The 14,532-nt window shown below is 40.2% G+C and overlaps 2 protein-coding genes across 5 annotated transcripts in view; both read left to right on the top strand.

The window, feature by feature from the left end:
* Nucleotides 1–14,532, top strand: part of LOC119474418 — an 813,351-nt gene that overhangs the window by 280,520 nt on the left and 518,299 nt on the right. The gene's annotated exons all lie outside the window — the stretch shown is intronic.
* The window catches only part of LOC119504365 (gephyrin-like), a 43,877-nt gene that overhangs the window by 16,073 nt on the left and 13,272 nt on the right, over nt 1–14,532 (top strand). For 2 of the 4 annotated variants that reach the window (XM_037796450.1, XM_037796451.1), the window contains exons 8-20: nt 288–389; nt 2,723–2,860; nt 6,140–6,182; nt 6,405–6,542; nt 8,013–8,105; nt 8,365–8,420; nt 9,015–9,134; nt 9,226–9,284; nt 10,721–10,874; nt 10,968–11,089; nt 11,802–11,889; nt 12,098–12,171; nt 13,502–13,566. In XM_037796450.1, coding sequence (XP_037652378.1) covers nt 288–389; nt 2,723–2,860; nt 6,140–6,182; nt 6,405–6,542; nt 8,013–8,105; nt 8,365–8,420; nt 9,015–9,134; nt 9,226–9,284; nt 10,721–10,874; nt 10,968–11,089; nt 11,802–11,889; nt 12,098–12,171; nt 13,502–13,566 — 1,252 coding nt within the window. The remainder of the gene's footprint in view (nt 1–287; nt 390–2,722; nt 2,861–6,139; nt 6,183–6,404; nt 6,543–8,012; nt 8,106–8,364; nt 8,421–9,014; nt 9,135–9,225; nt 9,285–10,720; nt 10,875–10,967; nt 11,090–11,801; nt 11,890–12,097; nt 12,172–13,501; nt 13,567–14,532) is intronic. The other 2 variants (XM_037796448.1, XM_037796449.1) reach the window with 1 other exon arrangement.

Here is a 14,532-nt window from a genome sequence, read left to right as displayed (position 1 = left end):
ACAGATGGCCTACTCTCATTAGCCAATTCCAAATACTTTAATTTAGAATTTTCAAGCCATGTAGAACATAACTGGTAGGAATCATTAGGATCCAAATGTTGGTTCATATTTAGAGGTGCTCCACGGAGCAGCTATTACATGAAAATGTCAACTTTTTGTGACTTCATTCATGAACCAGATTGAAGCACTCCCATTTCATCTCATTCACCTGTCTGTCTATGGGGACATGTGTCTGTCTGTGTGTTTGTGCGTGTCCGCATGCATGTGTGTGTGTGTGTGTCCATCAGACGAGCCATGCTGTGGTCATGGCTAAGGGGAGTCCCTACCTGCCCGGCAACACACCCGCCCCGCCCACTCATTTCACCTGCTCCTGTACCCATGACCAGCAGGTGAGATACACTCTCACACACACACACCCCCCTCCTCTCCTGTCATTGGTCACTTCATCGTGTCTTTCAGATCCACACTGCCGGGCCCTGTTCTTCATACATGGATAACACTTCTTTGAATCTCTGAATTCCATTTCTTTTTAGTTATGTTGATGGAGACCATAAAAGAGCGACAAGGAGAGTGGAATCTTAGTTAGATTCTTTAGGTGGACACAAACATGTCTGCTGGATGTGTAAATAGGCAACTGCTTGCCAACACATTAGTCACAACTACTTGATAAGGTGATAATACATGACGTACATGAAACCTGCCTTGGTGGAGGTCTGCGCTCTCCGAGTGCACTTCTAGTTTCAAAGACTGAACTGTCATCCAAGAAAAACAAATGAATCTCCCATCTGCTGTTGAGGAATCCAGGTAGCTGGATACGAATGCATATGATCATTTTAGCCTGGATGAGTTTAACCATGTGTGTAAAACGGGGCCCGTAACTGTAGTAAAATCTAGGGGTGATGTTGGTGGTTGAAAGCAGCAGTTTGTAGGTGTGATGGCTATTTACTTTACAACAAAGGAACCAAGGAAAAAAAACTTTTATAATTGGACAAATATTGTGTCAATTTTTGTGGTCACCATGGCAATTCAGTGATGAGAACATAGACAATAAAAAGCATCCTTATGTCCCTGGTACATCGTTGACTTAAATATGCTACACTTTAGCATACATGATCAGATTGATTTCCATTTCCTCCCTGTTGGCCAAATCTGACGTATTTCCTTAACAAATAATCCTGCTAAGAAATCAGCTAGAATTCACATTAATTGTTAATATTTCCTTCTCAAAGGTGGTTTTGCATGATTTTCTCAATTGATTACAACCCACGTCAACATTATATTAGAACTGACAATTTGCCAAAGCATACCATATATTTTTGGAAGGATTTTATACCTTCCAGTCCGCCACAGTGAACATTTAAAGCTGCAGTAGGTAGAATTGGAGCAAATATGATAAAAAAAATAAGTTATTTTTATAAAACGGTCACTATATCCTGACAGTAGTGCACGAGACAGGCAATCTGAAAAGAATCATGTGCCCCGGTGTCCTCCGGTGTCCCTAACGGCATCTGCAAGATCTCCCAGACCAGAGGAAAACAACCAATCAGAGCTGATCTGGAGCCTGCTGTCTCTGAGCAGCTGTCAGTCACTCGCCAACTCCGACTAAACGGTCAAACTAGGCAGCGCTGATCAAATATGAATCAATATTCTGTTACTGTAATGCCTATTTCTCTCCTCAAATGTTTTCAGAAACATCTTGTAGTGTACTGGTTAGCTGTAAAATGAGAAAGTTTGTGACCCGTCCGCCTTATTTATTTATTTATTTATTTATTTACTTATTTACGTATTTGACAATGACAATACACGTAGGCATTGTTACACTTAATTAAAGTGCAACCAATGCAATGTATATAGGACTTCTAGCCATAGCTAATTTTCAGACCTGGTCCCTGGTTAGGCTTTTAAGAAAAAAAATTTAAAAAATTAAAAAAAATATATATATATTTTTAGATCAGTTTAGGAAATACCAAGCACCACCCCCCAGCCAGAGCAAACTTTCTAATTTTACAGCTAAACAGTACATTACAACACTTGAATCACAATATGCTGAAAGGTTATTGTGGAATTTTTGCCCAATTATGCCAAAAACGTGTTGCCTACTGAAGCTTTAATAGCTAACTGATATATATAAGTTGAACTCTAATAGTTAATATCCCATTGTCTTGGACTGCACTTAAATCACATTTGATTAATACTATGAGGGCAAACAGTATACACACTTTGTATTTTATTGTTATCTGTTATTCAGAGTCATACATAGTTTTAGACTTTCCCTTATAGAAGAAAGTGTACCCATAATTTCGTTATAATTCAATCAGATGTGGTCTCAGTGCCGTCGCTGTTACTATGCTTCTATGTGTTAGCATCGGGCCGGGGATCTTGTAAGGACACATGGATGGTTTTGGTGTCTTATGTTCTCGTAACTTGTGGAGAAAGTTGAATGTGACGCAAGGAAAAAATATAACGTGAATGAAAAGTAAAAATCTAGCACTCCCCTATCTGTCTTAGTGACAGAATATGATAAAGTAATAAGGGTTTGTTGCTTCACCACATTAGTTTGAGTAGTTTGCATTCCATAAATCCAAGAGTCATGCAGACACAGCTTTAGTTGACATTAAAACAACTGAAGGCAATTCTTTGACTTAGCATTAAGTGTGCGTGTGCGTGTGCGTGTGTGTGTGTGTGTGTGTGTTTGTGTGTATGTGTATGTGTGTGTGTGTAGATCCCGGACTCTATCATTTCTCGAGGCGTTCAGGTGCTTCCTCGAGATTCAGCCTCTTTAAGCTCCACCCCTTCTGAGTCACCGCGGGCGACACAGGCGACCTCCCGCCTTTCCACCGCCTCATGCCCGACACCCAAGGTACACACAAACTTTCACACACACACACACACACACACACACACACACACACACACGCACGATAACTAAGAAGTAAGAATCTCTGAAAAGTTACATTTGTTAACCATAAAAATATATATATTTAAAAATGTGGCACTTTGCATGAAATTGAAAGTTTGCAAGAATCATAGAGCATGCTAAGTATATATGTATCATTACTGATTATTAGAGTTTGCTTATTTCCTGGATTCTTCAACTTTTTTGGTCACTGTAAGTAATTTTCTCATGTTTTTAAATCGCTTATTATGACAAACTCCCAGTGAAGAAAAGAGGTTGCCAATTTGAATTCCTAACTTAAAAAGCAAGCTTCCATTCGGATTGTTTTCAGAGTTGTTTGGTCCCAATGTAACCACTAAGTGCTATGGATGGGCATGTTAAATGTGACTCACAATCCTGTCTCAATTTGGCTTTCAATTGGGTTCATTAATATGAGACCAAATGCAAAAGTTGGTAGTCGGACGTGACTGTCGGCCTCTCGCTCACAGTGATGGACTACCCTCAGGTTCAAAGTCTCGGGACCTTTGTGTTGTTTGGAGTTGAATGGGAGTGAATGAGACTGTGAGGTTTGGCAAAACTGAAATATAAATATCTTCAGTTGAGATACGTTCACGTAAATTTTTTCCCCAATTAATATCAAGGTATTGGAAATATAATTTTTGGGGAGAAAAATTCAAATTTTGTTAGAGTTGTCTTTTTTTTATCTTTTGGTTTAAATGACTCTAAATTCTCAAATAATAGTGGCCTTTATTTACATCAAATGCAAAGAGATCCAGGCATTTATTGATATAACAAGTTTTATTCCTGTTGTTTTGTGAAAGTACTGGATATGTTATCATATTTTAGTAACAACCCTCCCTATTTGGAGGGCCCGTCTGCTACTGCTTTAGCTGTTAATGCAAACTTTCCACAGCACTAATTCCATCGATACAACAACAGATTCATGTCTCCCTCACCACTCTGCTGCTCTCAATTAGTTTCCTGTATTTGAAATAATTAGGGCTGTCAATGTTAACGCAATAATTACTCGTTAACGCACATTTGTTTTAACACCACAAATTGCAGCTTGCGATTTTTAGGTTGTGGCTGTGAGTGAAGAGACTGTCATCATATGAAACTAGTAAAGCCTAATAAATCCATTGGTGCCAACCAGGTCATACTAGCCTGTCACTAAGGAGGTTAAATCCAAACTTACGCTAAAGTTTGGCAAGGAAAAACTGTCATCACCGTTTCAAAGGGGTCCCTTGACCTCTGACCTCCAGATATGTGAATGTAAATGGGTTCTATGGGTACCCACGAGTCTCCCCTTTACAGACATGCCCACTTTATGATAATCACATGCAGTTTGGGGCAAGTCATAGTCAAGTCAGCACACTGACACACTGACAGCTGTTGTTGCCTGTTGGGCTGCAGTTTGCCATGTTATGATTTGAACATATTTTTTATGCTAAATGCAGTACCTGTGAGGGTTTCTGGACAATATTTGTCATTGTTTTGTGTTAATTGATTTCCAATAATAAATATATACATACGTTTACATAAAGCAGCATGTTTGCCCACTGCCATGTTGATAAGAGTATTAAATACTTGACAAATCTCCCTTTTAAGGTACATTTTGAACAGATAAAACGTGTGATTAATCACAATTAAATATTTTAATCGATTGACAGCCCTAGAAATATCGGAATAATAATAACTCCTAAAAATGTAATGATGCAACATTTTGACCAACAAGATCTTCTTCAGGCAAACCTCTGACGCAGACCTTGATGGTTGAAATGTTGCATCATTACATGACATTTTTTGGGGCTTGCAAAGTTCAGTGTGTGGACTACTTACTACTTTAATTTGAAGCACGTGCAGGAGGTGTTGACTCATCGAAGATAACGTGAGTGAATGAAAACAGTATTTCTGTTAAAAGAGAAAATGAGAGCAGCAGAGTGGTGAGTAGGACATGACTGCCGGCATTAGTGCTGGACAAATGTACTTGATGCTAAATTTACAATGTTAGTCATAAGAATACAGGAATTTCCACCACACAATGTTTTTTTAATTGTCCTTTATTGTTGACCGGTCTTTATTTGTGGCTATTATATGTATAGAGTGCTGCAGGAATGACATATTTTTGTTGGCCAACCCAGAAGTTAGCATCACCCTGGTTCCCTCAACAAAAAGCCAACAAGATTGTTCCACTGGGTTTTGGATTATTGCAAAAAATAAACTCTGTGGCAAACATACGGTAATGATATTAACTGTACATTTTGTTCAGCAAGATAATCTCCGCAAATGAACACCACTTTTTTGATTTTATGAAGCGCGAACGAAATCACCAGAAGTAAAGAGCTAACGTTAGCCTATAAACAAACTACACCACGGTCACATGAGCGCGAGTATACACAACGAGACTGTAAAGGAGGACGAGTCGGCGTGATGACGTTTAGTCGTCTTAGTCCGCCTTTTTAAGACACATAAAGGCTTCAAAATTCACGAGTGGAATATTTGCTGACGTATTTTATATCGTAGAACAAAACCTTAAAATCTCTTCAGCTTGTGTTAACCACAGATCTTATTTCAGACATATAACTAAAAATCCATTGACTTCCAGACGAGGGAACCAGAAGTGCTAAAATGCTAACTCATTTCTGGGTTTTAGGACTCACTCCTGCAGCTCTCTATACTGGCTCTATTTAAACATTTACGGTATTGAATTTGTATTCAATGGCGAGCACAGTTTTTAACATTCAAATCAAGACAAAGAGACAACTTTAGAAAGAACAAGTGTTAAAATTAATATAAAAACAATGAAAAAGTATGATACATGGAGAAAGTAAAATGTCATCACAGGTTTTACAAACTGTTTTGATAAAGCTGTGTTAGGAGAGGAACTTCCATAGCAGATATGGACAACACACCAGCAGATATCTGACATGCGATTTAAGAAATAGAATTGAACTGATGTATCAATCAAACCCCAGACTGGTTCCCGTCATAGTTTCTAATAATCCTGCGTCGTTCTGTGCAATCACGGAATCAGACACACAGCTGCTGGTTTTGAACGACACAGCTAGAATTCATGTTCCTTATGTTTCCATGTCCTGTGTATTAGACATTATTAATAGATGAATCAACGCGGAAGCCTTTGCCAGACTGTCCTGTTATGAAGGAGAGGTATTTAAATCATCCCTTCCATATGTTTGCATCAAACAATGACCAAATATAGAATATCTGTCTGTCTCTCTGCAGGTTCAGTCACGATGTGGCAGTAATGAGAACATTCTGAGAGCCAGTAAGTTCAGTGTCTGTGTGTGTGTGTGTGTGTGCGTGTCATTAACATGCCAGCCTTGCAACAGTAACTTCCATCACCGTGGAACATTTTTAAACATTCTGATATTGTTTATAGTAACATATTCACCACTTTCTCACACTCATTCTCTTTAACTGTGTGTGTGCGTGTGTTTGTGTGTGTGTGTGTGTGTGTGTGTGTGTGTGTGTGTGTGTATGCGTGTAGGCCACAGTGCAGTGGACATCAGTAAAGTGGCACGTCGTCATCGCATGTCTCCGTTCCCATTGACGTCAATGGACAAAGCCTTCATCACTGTTCTAGAGATGACACCTATTCTGGGAATTGAAGTCATTAACTACAGAGGTGAGTCTTGCGTGCGTGCGTGCGTGCGTGTACTGTAGTTATGTGCGCGGTTCTGTTCTGTTTGACTTGTCTATGCACAGCGAGAGAGGAGAGGGAGAGACGCTGTGTTGCTACTCTGTCTGAAAAGTCCAGGGCTATTCATAAAACATTCGGGGCTGTAACCTCAGACAGCCAGGTATACTGCAAAAAAAAATCATTAGTTAGTTATTTTTTTATTTTCTTTCAGTGATTTTTGAGAAAGCTAAGCTTCCCCTAGCCTTTTAACAGCGCCGCCTACGATTATCAATGTGTGTTATTGATAACAGGGTCTGAAATTAGCAACCGCCACCTGCCAAAAGTTGGTAAATTGTTGGCAGTGGCGGGTGAAATCATCAAGCCATCCGCCACTTTGGCAGGCAGGGAAAACGCTAGAGATGGGAATAGAGAATCGGTTCCTGTTGAGAACCGGTTCCTAGTTGTCTGATTCCTCGGCATCTCATGCCTCCGTGACAATCGATTCCTCTGTATTGATGCTTTTTGATAGTTATGCATGCACAATGGCGTAATGGCATACGCACGCTGTATCATGTTTCAGTTTGGTTGAGACCGGAACCATGGCGGAGAGAAAAAAAAGTGCCAAAAAGCATGGCGCTACTACTACTAAACCTGAGGGGGCGCACCCTGTTTTTCCCCTTATAAAGCAACACTGTGAACAACAAATCAGTGTAGAGATCAGCAGGAGGAGAGTTAGTAACGTTAGCTGTTAGCAGCCGGTGGGCAGCACGGCCCTGCTTGGTTAAATAATGAAGCTACTGACGTTAACTGAGTTTCCATTATATTGCGTTCGAGCTCTGTTCAGTAAAAATTAGTATTGGGCGAAGGTAAATTACGACGTTATCATGATGTGTTCAAATGTAATCTTGGAAAATGCAGTTTTTGGTGAGAAAGATGTTTTCACAGTAATATATAAAATAGATATTAGAGGGAATTATGACCTGTTTAACTTCATAACACTAACTCTAAACAGCTCATAATATAAAATCAAAACTACTGATGCCAAGAATTTGTTAATCAAAGCAAATGATTAAATAAAAAAAATACAATCATTTATTTCCTAATCATTTTGAATTTTACGCAAATATCCACCATAGATGACAATCACAAAGTACAGTACTTTGTACAGTACCCTCCCACCCCCGAACAACAGGGCTCCCCCAGTAAGCTACGGTGTTAATCGAACACTGTGATTTACCGTGCATATAATGTTTTTTGTGTAAAATATATTGAACATTGAATGAGGTCGGATCTAAAATGTTATTCCTTCATTTAGTGCAGAGATTTCAAAAGTGGCAAATAAAATTTCTGAGAGGCAGACAAAAAAAATACTTGTGAAAAAAGTTCATTTCAGACCCTGATTGATAATATTTGCAGTGTTTGTTTGTTAAAATGTGGTTTGCATTAAATAGACCTGGCTTTGGCTCATTTCTTTAGACGGTTTGGGTCGAGTGCTCGCTCAGGACATCTATGCCAAAGACAACCTTCCTCCATTCCCTGCTTCCGTTAAAGATGGCTACGCTGTACGAGGTGAGACCACTAATACTATCTATAATACTATATATACAACGTCAGGTAAACAATACGTCGGGGACACAGATGTAAAGCAGGATCTATGAATGCCACGATGCCATTAAATTTGACTTAGCTGACATCTGCATTCCTCTATGCATTTACATTTTTTTGTACCAAAAAAAATACCACCAACACTGTTGCGTGGCAATAACAAAGTATCTGATCTTGTATTGCCATAATTAACTTAATCAACATGATTATCATTAACCTGTAGCTGCTGACGGCCCGGGAGATCGCTTCATCATGGGAGAATCACAGGCTGGACAGCAGGTCAGCTAATACACTAACACCATGGTAATGTTACACAACCTAGTACCATTAGTATTACTTTTAGCAGTACAGGTACTAGCACTGCTAACAACACAACTACTAGCACTTCCACTAATACAAATCCCACCATCTACATGAAGCACGGTGAGTAACACTGTTAAAGAAACACGCTAACGTCACTAGAAGTACAGCAGCATTACTATTAGTAATACTAATGCTGCTACTAGTAATACTGTGGGGGCTATTTTAATGGTGACCATCATCAAGTGGAAGGTCTTAGACGCACAGACTGTGTGTCCAAGTGGGTGTGTGATGTGATTAATAAATACACTCTCAGCCAGTCACATCACTGGTCCCATAGCTCTGAAACAGCTGAGCCAATCACAGTGAAGCATGATAACAATGACTCAACAAATGGAAATCAGGAAATTCTGTTGTTGTCTGGTTGCTGCTGCAGAGCGGCACGGAGTGAACACACAGCACCACAAATCAAACAGTATTATTAACACGGTGTGTTTTACAGTTGACTTTATGTCTGTGGTGGAGACATTCAAAATGTGATCATAAACAGTGATTTAATGCGTGTGTGTACAGCCCACCCATACAGTGATGCCAGGTCAGGTGATGAGGGTAACGACCGGGGCTCCGATTCCTTGCGGAGCCGACGCTGTGGTCCAGGTAGAAGACACGGAGCTTCTGAGGGAGTCTGAGGATGTAAGAATGTTACCTTGAACACTGTCTAGTTTTTACAGTTTGTGTTTTGTGTCAGCAGATATGATGATATTGACAGTCTGTCTTATTTCAGGGCACAGAGGAGCTGGAGGTGAGGATAATGGTGCAGGCCCGGCCCGGACAAGACATCAGGTAAAAACAAAAACACAATATGCTAGAGGAACTAAGTGGAGGCTAATTACTATTAGTGGTGACCCCGAATACTTGACTATTCGATTTGAGGAGCACTGATTCGACAGTGGCGGGAAAATGTGGTTATGAAACATAGGGTCATTCCATTCGGGCTATATGGGGGTGCTAAATGTCTGATTTGACATAGAATTGCTTGGCTTCTCCCAATAATCCTGATAGGCTATATAGCCTATTTTGGTATAAATATCAGCCTATTAATAATGCTGTTAAACTCCTGTACTCCTTAGTGTGCATTGGATGCATCACCATGTGGACTCAGTATCCAAATTTGCAGGACTATTGGAGCAGCTCTTTATTTATTAGTCAGAACACTCGCATAAGAACGGAGCACTATCAGAGCGCTAATTATTAGGGCTGTCAAAGTTAACGCAAATATGTTTTAACGACACTAATTTCTTTCACGCATCAACGCAACTTGCAATTTGAGGTTATATTGGGCTCAGAGTGAAGATACTGGTTTCATATGAAACTAGAAAACCTGATGAATCCATTGGTACCAACCAAGTCATAGTAGCTTGTCGTGAAGGAGGTTAAATAACGCTACAAAGATACACTACATTTTGGCGAAGAAAAACTGTCATGTCCATTTTCAAAGGGGTCCCTTGACCTCTGACCTCCAGATATGTGAATGAAAATGGGTTCTATGGGTCTCCCCTTTACAGACATGCCCACTTTATGATAATCACATGCAGTTTGATGCCTGTTGGGCTGCAGTTTGCCATGTTATGATTTGAGCATATTTTTTATGCTAAATGCAGTACCTGTGAGGGTTTCTGGACAATATTTGTCATTGTTTTGTGTTGTTAATTGATTTATAATAATAAATATATACATACATTTGCATAAAGCAGCATATTTGCCCACTCCCATGTTGATAAGAGTATTAAATACTTGATAAATCTGCCTTTAAGGTACATTTTGAACAGATAAAAAAATGCGATTAATCCCGATTCAATATTTTAATCAATTGACAGCCCTTCTTACTAAATATATTTTTAATTTATGAACGACACGTTTCAGTACTACGGACAGCGCCGCACCTCCACACACGCACCCCCTACACACAACGAACGTGGCATCGGGCCCGGAAAAAATGGATGGAACAGGTTCTATTTTAAAACACATTTTTATGCCAAGTCAAGAAGACAAATTGTTTAATTGGGCGTTTCAGCTCTTTTGTCTTTTGTGGAAAAATGGAAGCCCAATGAGAATACAGGAGTCGCTGGATAAACATCATAATCGCGTGGAATATAGCTAAGTTAGCTACCTAGCTAGTGTGGGTGACGTATATTGTGGGACTTTGCCTCACTGTTACTATCAAAGCTGCATTACAAAGCCACTGGCTAATTAAGTAACATGTTTGTGTGTCTGTACAGGCCAATAGGTCATGACATCAGGCGAGGGGAGTGTGTGTTGGCTAAAGGAACACACATGGGCCCGTCAGAGATCGGCCTGCTGGCTACAGTGGGGGTGACTGAGGTTAGCGTGCACAAGTTCCCTGTGGTGGCCGTCATGTCCACTGGAAACGAGGTACATGCACGTGAACAGATGAAAATAGACACAGACTTCTCTGCGTTTTGGGTTTGCTACTGAATCCAGTTGAATACCTCTGTGTTTGTGTAGCTGTTGAATCCAGAGGACGACCTCCACCCGGGGAAAATCAGAGACTCCAACCGCTCCACTCTGCTGTCCACCATCCAGGAACATGGATATCCCACCATCAACCTGGGCATCGTTGGAGACAAGTAGGAGCATTTTAGGTTTATACAAAAAAAACCTGCCCTGCTGACATTTTGTTTGGAGGCACAAACGTTGCACAGACTGCATTTGATTGAGAGTTTTGCCGTCAGTCCTTTTGACAAAAAAAAAACTAATCAATTCAGGAAATATACTGTATGTGAAAATATACAATTTTAAAAACACAAGTTGTAGCGTGCAAAAGTACTCTCTGCCTGTAGAGTGTGGGCTGTATTGTGTGTATGATTTTCATTCATCATCTTTTAGTTATAGTGATACATTTTGAATTTATTCTTATTTCATTCCAGTTTCCAGTCAGTACATTTAAAGGCAGCCTCAAGTCTAGCCTAAAACAACTGAAACACAAAGGTCCCTCCATGAATCGAAGGCATTAGCGGACTCAGTTTTCTAACCGAACGTTAGCTATGGTTGCACACTGTTAGCTCTGTAGCGGAGCTGAAAATAAAGGCACTTACGAGCATGCATGATGTCACATCCGTTGGATTTTCCCCGGAAAAAACGGCCCGGATTCTTCACATTAAAAGCGGTCTACAGGCTGATAGAGGAAACCCAGAAGGTGTCATTTTTTAGGTTAAGTTCCAACCTGTTCACACATTGGCAATAAAAAAAACAATTAAAACACGTTTATACGAGTAAAAACATACATACAATCCCTTTAAGTAGTAAACTGAGTTGAATGTCTCATGCTTGTGTTTGCAGCCCTGATGACCTGCTGTCAGCTCTCCACGAGGGAATCAGTCGTGCCGATGTCATCATCACCTCAGGGGGTGTGTCCATGGGAGAGAAGGTAACCTCTCACCCATGACCCATCTCCTCTAACTCACTAAATAATTCACTGATATTCTGATCTGCAATTCTCATCGACCTTTTTCACAATATATGCGTCTGCCTGCTGTTTATCCTCTGCTCTATAACAGCATATGAAAGCAGTACTGTCTCACAGATGATTCCGCTTCAGTTTGACAGTGTCTGTCTGTGTTTGTGTGTCTTACCAGGACTACCTAAAACAGGTGCTGGATATTGACCTTCATGCTCAGATCCACTTTGGACGAGTCTTTATGAAGCCAGGGTGAGACGGGGGAGGGTTGGCTGGGGGTAATTAAAATGGGGGGAAAGATGATTTTATATGTAAACTCATTTTCTTATTGACCCCTTGTGAGAAATAACATGAACTCATTCGCTGTTCATGTTATTCATACTGCTGCTGGTGCTGCTGCTACTTCTACTACTGCTAATATGGTTTCTACTGCTGCTACTGCTTTTAGTACTTCCACTACTAGTACTGCTGTTGCTGTTACTTTTTTTTTCTGGTGATCCATTTTCCAAGTCTGATCAAAACTATTTTCTCTCCTGTGTTTATGACTTAAGAACAGGTGGAAAATATGTTTTTTAAGTTCCTTTTTTTTCTTTTTGTGAAACAAGCGGGGAAAAAAAATCAGGCTGATTTTCCTTTAGTTATTTTTCTTTTTGTTTGCCTCTTAGTAAAAACAGGTGGAAGAATACTTTTTTTAGGCAGATTTTTGTTGTTTGTTCGTTGTTGTTGTTGTAATACTTTTTTCAACCACCAGAGTGCACCACTACCCCATCTATCTTCTAAGTAGGGCTTAGCATTCAGGTTTTCTTCCACGTGAGTTTTAATTTCTCCATGCACTCTAAAGACAAGGTACGTATAGACCGCGTTTCAACGACATTGCGTTGCTAGGCAACAGCTTGTGTCCATGTTTACGTCCTGTCAGTTCGTGTCTTTCACATACACTGTGACAGGAAATAAGCTGGGACACATCTGGAATGTATACGTTTACAACTGTGAAATGGTCTGTTAGGAAGTTATGTAACACGACTGTCATGTCTTTCTTTTCTTCTTAAATAGATCAATAATAATATAATAAAAAATATTTTTTTTTCAACTGTTTTCACAGGAAAAGAAAATAAAGAAACTTAGAAAGATTATCCTGCCAAAACATTTTTTTACTGTTCTTTATCATAAACACAGGAGAGAAAATCATTTAGATCAGACTTAGAAAATGGATCACCAGAAAAAAAACCATTAGCTTTTACTGCTTTAACTACTAATAATCTGATACTACTATGGTCACTATTCCTTCTACTTCTTCTACTAGTATTAGGGCTGCTACTACTGCTTCTTCTGCTACTAGTGTTGCTGCTAGTACTGCTTGTGCTACCACCTCTACTATTGTAACTACTACTGCTTATTTTGACTACTACTTTTATTTTACTACTGTTACTGCTGCCTCTACTACAACTGGTGTTGATAGAATCATTACTGCTGATTGTAGTACTACTACTACTGCTGCTACTATTATTGCTGCTACCACAGCCTCTGATACTATTGTGACAGCTAGAGGGAGGATACTGACCTGTGTGTTTCTGTCCCTCAGTCTTCCTACTACCTTTGCCACATGTGACATTGATGGAGCACGGAAACTCATCTTTGCTCTGCCAGGTAATCTATTTATTTATGACTCAAGTAACTGTGTGTGTGTGTGTGTGTGTGTGTGTGTGTGTGTGTGTGTGTGTGTGTGTGTTGTTTGGGTGTCAGTAAGTGTGTATGTCCTTGTTGTCCAATCCCCTGGACCATCTCTGACACTCCACTGCTTCTCCCTAATGATCTGTATAGTGTTTCTTTGGCTCAACGCCCACTAAGATCATTCATCTGAAGCCATGGCCCATTTGCTGTGTGTAACCTTCACTGTGGTACCAGTAGGCACACTGGAAAAGGAGTTAAAGGGGCTCCATGTAAGAATCAGAAATTGCTATTTAACAGTGACACCTGTGGCCGTTGAGTCAATGACAGTCAGCGTCCTGTTGCACTACGTAGACGCGAACGAGCATCGGTCAAAACAGTGAGGCGACTGGCAGCTAAAAGCACAATATCACTCTATATTTCACATGCTTGGCAGTAACGTTAGCTTACCTGTCCAACAGGAATTTTGCCAGCTCGGGGTCTGTTTTGATTTCCAAAACCAAACGAAGGTCCCTCCATGAATCGAAGACCCGGCCGATGTTGATCCTAGTTTTCCCCCCCGAAGTCGGTCATGTTCCTGTTTTGCAAGACGGTGCTTCACCAGATAAAACTTTGTTTTTCTTGTGCTTCCAAGAAAAAGCTGTCTCTTTCATAATACACACAACAAGTGTTCGCCCGTTGATGCCCAGTCTGAGCTAGGGATAGTTTTCTTAAAAAAAAAAAAATACAGAACAAACTTGAGAGCGTACAAGAAAGAGTGGGTGAGCGGGCAAAACCAAACCGATGAATGACTCCTAACTCCTTTGGGGTAAAGGCGTTTTCATGCTAGGTACGACTGATTCGTACCGTGCCCGAGTGCGATTGCCTCCCTCCCCCCCTCCCCCTCGTAACCCGAGTACACTTGCGTCATCATCTACATTTGTATATTTTGCCGCTACATTGTAG

This window comes from Sebastes umbrosus, chromosome 16 (genome assembly GCF_015220745.1).
Source record: "Sebastes umbrosus isolate fSebUmb1 chromosome 16, fSebUmb1.pri, whole genome shotgun sequence".
NCBI classification, from domain to species: Eukaryota; Metazoa; Chordata; class Actinopteri; order Perciformes; family Sebastidae; genus Sebastes; species Sebastes umbrosus.
The sequence above is the reverse complement of the archived record's forward strand: the minus strand, read 5'-3'. Positions and strand labels throughout refer to the sequence as shown.